The sequence below is a fragment of the Priapulus caudatus genome, unplaced genomic scaffold (genome assembly GCF_000485595.1).
Source record: "Priapulus caudatus unplaced genomic scaffold, Priapulus_caudatus-5.0.1 Scaffold302, whole genome shotgun sequence".
NCBI classification, from domain to species: Eukaryota; Metazoa; Priapulida; class Priapulimorpha; order Priapulimorphida; family Priapulidae; genus Priapulus; species Priapulus caudatus.
In genome coordinates, this window is record NW_014577363.1 from 63,494 (window position 1) to 70,993 (window position 7,500).

The 7,500-nt window shown below is 43.7% G+C and overlaps 1 protein-coding gene across 1 annotated transcript in view; it reads right to left on the bottom strand.

The window, feature by feature from the left end:
- LOC106808744 (prostaglandin reductase 1-like) overlaps positions 1–1,409 on the bottom strand; it is a 4,266-nt gene extending 2,857 nt beyond the window's left edge. The window contains exon 1 of the mRNA XM_014811587.1: positions 1,317–1,409. Within this exon, the coding sequence (XP_014667073.1) occupies positions 1,317–1,409 (93 nt within the window). The remainder of the gene's footprint in view (positions 1–1,316) is intronic.
- Between the last annotated feature and the right edge of the window lie 6,091 nt (positions 1,410–7,500).

The window sequence follows — 7,500 nt, forward strand, 5'->3', positions numbered from 1 at the left end:
AAGAAAGAGAGAGAGAGAGAGAGAAGCGACAGAAGAAAGAAAGAGAGAGAAGAGAGAGAGAGTGTGTGTGTGTGTCTGTGTGGAACGAACGCGATGGCATTGCAGAGCGATAATGAACGAGGTGATCCACGTCATAAATTTCCTTATGGACGTGTTTAGCTAGACGCACGATATGGAAATGTTTTTGCGAGAAGACGCTGTATTACAAACTAGTTCTTAGGGCATATAAGGATGCGGCTGTTATAGCGTCGTGGTGTATATCACGCTAGCATCTGGCGATTGCACTCAATCTTAATCAGGCGCAGATTAATGAGTGCTAATGGATTTATTATGAATGTGTTTCGGCACAGCGATGCAAGAGAGAGTGGTGTGGCAATATGCCGGCCATCGATGGCCTTATCGCATTTTACACATTAAGAATGCAGAAAATTCCTTTGTGCTGTTTTTATTTGTTTTGTATTATGTGCTAGACGTCACAAACATAAAAGCAGTAGGAATTAAACATCCGGAAAAATACCTGCGACAAGGTTATTCATGACCTGATAATAACGAACCGTTTAACGATTGTTAATGAATAACATGACGAGGTAACAGATACACGGGTGAGAGGGAGAGAGCAGCGCCGAGTCGCGCGGCCAGAAAGAAGAGAGAGAGAGAGAGAGAGAGAGAGCTAGAGAGAGAGCGCGCTGCGCGGCACGTCGGCAGGTGGGGAATGCTAGGCGAGACAGAGCCGCGGAGACCCTTGACGCGTAGGACAGAAGAGAGAGAGAAGAGAGAGAAAGGAGCGCGCGCGCGCGGGCAGGAGAGAGAGAGCGAGAGAGAGAGAGAGAGAGAGAAGGAGAGAGAGAGAGAGCGAGCGAGAGAGCGAGAGCGGAGGAGAGAGAGAGAGAGAGAGAAGAGAGAGAGAGAGAGCGAGCGGCACGAGCGAGAGAGCGAGAGGCGAGAGAGAGAGAGACGAGAGAGAGAGAGAGAGAGAGAGAGAGAAAGAAGAGAAAGAAAGAGAGAGAGAGAGAGAGGAGAGAGCGAGCGAGAGCAGCGAGAGAGGCGAGAGAGAGAGAGAGAGAGAGAGAGGAGAGAGAGAGAGGAGAGAGAAAAGAGAGGAGAGAGAGAGCGAGGAGAGAGAGAGAAAAGAGAGAGAGAGAGAGAGCGCGTGCGCCAGAGAGAGAGAGAGAGAGCAGAGAGAGAGAGAAAGAGAGAGACGAGAGAGAGAAAGAGAGAAGAAAAGATAAAAGATAGAATCGGGTAGGCTGAACATAAATGTAGAAGATAAAATAGATTCCGTTGTTCTAAAGTAACCCATCGGTGGTGGCGCTGACGGCGGCGTCGCGTAAGGACGCCGACTGGAGCCGCAATCTCTTGCGGTAAATGTTCCAGAGACCAGCCTCTACCACGTTCTGGCGATCGTCCATGGGAGTTTTTAATCGGCCTACGTGGATTTCCCGCGCTTGCGACACAGCCGTGGGCGGGTGTTCGATGGATCGCAAACACTGGCGCGCGCAATCTAGCGAGGATGGAATTTGAGCCGTGGACCGTGGTTGCCCGCTTCGCTAGGCGCTCGAATTCACAGGTAACCTAGGCCCACAGCGCACACGTGAGTTTTTAGCTCAGTGAATGAAGCGCATGAGTCATTTTACCTCACGTGTGCGGCGGATTTCGTTGAGTTAATTTGACTGATATGCTGTCATTTACTCACTGTGTGCGGCGGATTTTTCGTTGAGTAATTTGATAAACTCGTTCGACAGGAGCGTAGGAATGACTGACTAAATCATAGATGCGACCGCGAGAGGAGCGATAGCCAGAGGTTGAAACTATAGACGGCTGCAAGATGTTCTAATGAAAGAGATCGTGGGTGCGCGGTGTAGAGAAAGCGCTGTTCGCTGGCTGCACGCGTCAAAACGCAAATGCTCGTTGCACGGGGTTGACAGCAATGTTAGGAATTGTTAATTTCGATCCAGTTATATTATGTTAGTGGATGAGCACGATAACGATTCTCCTACTTATTGAAGTGTCTGTTGCCACGCTTTTTCTGTGTCATCACTCCTTATCTCTAGCTGCTCGCTTCCATGAACGCTTTCCTCTCGACCTTCTCAATTACCCCGGCGTACCTCTCCGGATGCTTTGCGCTAAAGACCCGCATAAAAGAGCAACTAGAAGACGCCTTCGTCCCAAGCTTCCTACGTCCGCTCTGTCTCTGCTCATCTCTCTCAATCTTCCTCTATTTGAGTTTCCCTTCACCTCCCATTATCTCCGTTCTTTTTCTCCCTTACCCCGTTCCCTTGCTCCTTGTGTTCTCTCTACCGGCTTGCGCGGCCCCCCGCCGTCCCAGCTTTCCCCGGCACTCTCTTCAGCAACGCGCCGCACTTAATTCACACAGTATACCGGATAACTATCCTGGGCATCATTTTTAATTAGGGCATTAGCCATGTTAGTGGCTCGCAAGCACACGAGGTAATACTGGCGCTACGGCTATACCATGACCACAGCAACACGCGATTAGAGTCGACGAATATCTAAGGGTATATATAAGGGGCTATATGGCTATAACCTGTCCAGAGCGCATAATTTAATTAGGCGATATACAACTTGAACATTAGTGAGAGGAGCACTGATTTAGCGATCACAAGCGAAAGTAATGCCAGACAACATGGCGAATTCCCTGTGGCGTCCGTGGCGAATAATTAGACTTGTCTCTTAAATTTATTGTACGCGAGATGCGTTACTTACCTGTAATGTGTTCAGCAGCAGCCGGCAGTTCGTGTTTAGAATGCACGTGACTTCCGACCGAAAGAGCTTTTTCTTTCAATAACAACTAGAGAGAAAAGGACATAAAATTGACAGAATAATAGACGGATGACGATGCGCATGAAATGGATGTCACAAAATTAACAGTAAGCTTGATTCGATTTAATCCCGCTAAATGTCACGAAAGATACATATTACGTTGTCATTCTAATCAGTTATTTATTATTAATAATAATTATTTATTCATATATATATTATTATTATTATTTATCTTTATTAATATTATTATACACCTGTCAACGAATGCGTCTATCGAGTGTCTAGTATTCGTAGCACAAGTGAGGAAGAAATGGAACGTTGGGCAGCTTTGTACGGTAAACATTATTGTGTTTAGGGGACTATCGCAATTAGTAAAAACGTAGCCAGAAGTTTCTGTCGCGAAGGGAAATTAAAAATGGTAAAAACATCATCAGGGATACTGGCAGGAAAGGTGATCCATATGTGTTCAACATCTTTGTGCATAATTTAAACTAGAGAGAGTGGCCGGCAAGAAAAGAGACTGCACCCATTTAACTTACCAAGCCAAAGAATCCGCGACACAAATAATGAACGCCCCGAAGCCGATGCCAATGTCATCGAACAATCTCATTAAATGATAGATTAATGGAGGAAAAGATAATTGACGTCATCTTTGTAAACTTTTCTTGGTTAAATTTCTGTAAATTTCTTGACCGAAATAAATAATACATGATCGAATTTCTAGCATCTGTGTCTGTGTATTCCCGCGATTTACCCCCGTGTACATCATTCATTTGTTACTTTCGTCGCAGTAGACGATGCAAACTCACTGATGCCATGAAAAAATAATAATAAAAAGTTCTTGATACACATTTTGATGCGCTGTAATACTACCCAAAGTAACGCTCCATGATATTAACGATCTGCATTACGAGTTGAATAGAGGCTAATATTCAATTTTCTGCGGTCTTATATTTTGCGGTAAATGCGGCGCATCGGTGAACTGTGAACTCACCAATGTTAACCCTCGCGCTTCGATTTATACCTCGAATGCGCTACCACTGCAGGTTTGATGGCTAGGACGATTTATCGGCCCGTTAGCCGAGGCAAAAGCCGTCCTGTTACCACAAGGGACCGCACTCGAACTAATCATAGTCACCTATAAATGGATTAATTACTTATTGGGCGGACAACACTTACGACAGGCGACTTGCCCTCCCGTACACGGTGTGCCGCAACGGGTTATTAAGCCTGGAAAAGCCATCAATTATTCATATGTCCCCATCATGCGTCAAGTCATGACGTCATCAATGCCAGCTAGCACACTCACAGTCGTTTTCTGCGTGCTCGTTAAACCAACAGAGGGGCAAGACATATGTAATATATATATATAATATAGTAGCATATAATGACTATATAATAATTATATAGGATATATTAGATGGGCGATATAAATTATCGTGACCAGTATATACCGTCTCTACATAGTATGGATTGTTTCCTTCGTCTTGGTTTTCAGTGTATTTAGGAACACAGACAAAGAGGTTGAATAATGCAGTCGACCTAATAATAAGATTATTTTCTATAATAGACGCCCTGGTGCAGAGTCGAAATGGCAAGTGTAGAGAGTAGATCAAATGACCAGACAAGATAAAGCAGCGTCAAATGATTCTATTAACTCTATCTCTACCTCTTACAGAAAACATGCATAATAACCCTAAGCATCTCGACAGTTTCTAGTCCTTAGTCATGCCTAACTAATTGTTACTAATAGCCACACCGTGTTGTACGGTCCACCTACGTCGCATTCACCGAACCCTAATGTGGCATATACATTTAACGCAGCTATTTCAGAACAAATAGGAAAAGCATCGGGGAAAAGGACACATTATTATGGCATGCTCATCCTTACTATCATAAGCAGTACTATATAACGCGAGGGAGCCCCCGGTGTAAGAAAAAATTGTCTAATATATCCTACAACTTAATTTATCCTAAATATATCTCAACTGAACATGCCGCTGCGTTCATGAAGAATAAAAAACCAATACTCTGTGCATGGCTACTATTCCTTACTATTCCTTCCATATCTGCATACATACCTTGCCATATGGGTCTATGCTGATTATTTCCGCACCTCACACAATATACCTGCTGTAAAGAAATTGTTTCGTATATTTCATCCAATGATAAAGTCTATCTATCTATCTTATCTATCTATCTAATCTAATCTGATCTAATCTTATGTCTATCTATTTATCTATCACTATCTATCTATGCTATCTCTCTATCTATCTATCTCTCTATCTATCTATTATCTATTTAATTGATATCTATCTATCATCTATCTATCTATTTTACTACGCTATCGTATCTATCTATCTATTATCTATTATCCAAACTATTTATCTAGTCTATCTATCTATCTATGTCTATCTATCTATCTATCTATCTACTATCTATCCTATCTATCTACTATCTATCTATTCTAATCTCCGCGCGCTTCTCTCTCTCTCTTTCTCTCTCTCTCGAAGGGCCCACTCCATCATCCTCTCCTCATCCTCTCTCCTCTCTCTCTCGTCTATCGCTCTCTCATCCTTCTCTCTCTGCTCTAATATAATATATAATAGAATATATATATATATATATATATTAAGCGATACATAAATACGATACAGAATTATCGTAACACACTGCATGAACGTAAATAATATAAACAAATGCAAGAAATTAATAGAACACGGTGCATATAAAAATCTGAAATAATTATATAGTACGTATTGTTATGCGAATGATATATTATATAAGATCAAGTCAATAAATATGTGATATACTATATATATAATCATGTGTGTGTGTATGTGTGTGTGTTGGTGTGTGTGTGTGTCGTGTGTGTGTGTGTGTGTGTGTATGTGTGTTGGTGTGTGAGTGTATGTGTGTGCTTGGTGTGTGTGTGTTTCGTGTGTGTCTGGTGTGTGTGTGTGTGTGTGTTGGTGTGTGGTGTGTATACCGTGTGTGTGTGTGTAGTGTGTGTTGGTGGTGTGTGTGTGTGTGTGTGTGTATTGTGTGTTGGTGTGTGTGTGTGTGTGTTTGTGTTGTGTTGTGGTGTGTGTGTGTTGTGGTGTGTGTGTGTATGTGAATGTGTGGTTGTGTGTGTGTTGTGTGTGCGCGCGCCGTGGTGTGTGTGTGTGGTATGTGTCGTGGTGGGTGTGTGTCTGTTCGTGTGTGTTTGTGTGTGTGTGTGTGTGTCGTGTGTGCGCAGCTGTGTGTCGTGTGTGTGATTGTGTCGTATGTGTGTATTGTGTGTGTCGGTGTGTGTGTGGTGTGTGTGTTGGTGTGGGTGTGCGCAGCGGCGCGTGTAATGTGTGTGTGTGTGTGAGTAATCATTAACTACGATGGTATTATGATAATATATATACCTCCATCAACAAGATCCGGTAGCTCTTCCTCCGTCATCTTGAAATTGTCCACGGTGGGATTACCTTTAAATTGCTTGCTCAATATCCAGCATTTGTTCTTCATTGTATCCGGTATTTCCATTTTTTTAACCGTCCCTCTCTTCGCGATTTAAACTCCTCCTTCTTTTCTTATTTTTCCTTCACTTCTTGTTCCTTCCTCTATTTTTCTTTTTGGTTTCAAACTAGCGGGGTTATACGTCACAACTCACGTGACTTCGGGTATATGAGTTCTTGTAAAAGCGGTAGAGATCCAAGTTCTAACGACGTTGAAGCATCAAGTATCGCATTTGTAAAGATGCACGCGTATATCATGGACGATCACAGTCACAGTGACTACGTTGGTTACCGACAACGGTAACAACAACAACAATAATGACATTAATAATGAAAATATGAATAATAAAAACGTACGCCAAATCGGTACATGACGCTCGCTGCCCAGTTACGATATTATAAGACGCTAGTAACGGCTGTTACAAACACATGCAAGTAGATAGAGATTCATGTACAATATACATGTAGATGCTCATCTGTAGCACTTGTTCACATGTTTTCTATGCTCCGTATATAATAGTTGTCACCGCCGCATGTGTCGCAGCATTCCCCGTGCATGTATGCGGGTTTGTTAGCCACGAGCGACGTTGTCACCGTGTCGTATCACAGCGTCTCCCTCCGCGACCAGTCTACCGCGCTGGTCGTCCACTCTCTGCCTCGTGGCCTTATATAAGCGCCGACGGAGACCACAGGAGAGGTCAACCTCTCCCGCCTGGCCCCGGGATTGGTCAGTTGACGTCGTCGGTTGTCACGTGACAGAGCGCGCGCGCGCGCGCGGCAGAAGTGAAAATGCTTCGAGGATTAGCGATGGCTAGGATCTCTATCGGGCCTTATATCAATAAAGGAGAGTAACACCTTATCTTCTCACCTGCGGCTGGGAAAGTGGGGCAATGACCGGCCGTAAATAAATACGCTCCTCTTGCTGTTATTAAACATGATGAGAAACCCGCCACAGAAAAATAAATATATACTCTTTGGCTCTCTCCGCTCAAACAGGAACGCTATAGACTCGAGTTGCTACTCTCCATGTCAGGGCAGTCACGACTTTCCATTGATAGAATCCGTATCGTGCGTGCCAGCCAAACACACACGCTTCTGTTGTGCGTCTGTCACGTAGAACATTCCAATGCGATGCGAGGAGAATGGAAATAGTTCTCATTCATTCGCCGTTGAAGCTGCGAGAGGTGCCGACTACGTTAAAGTGTGAATGCGTACATCGTTGACGTCT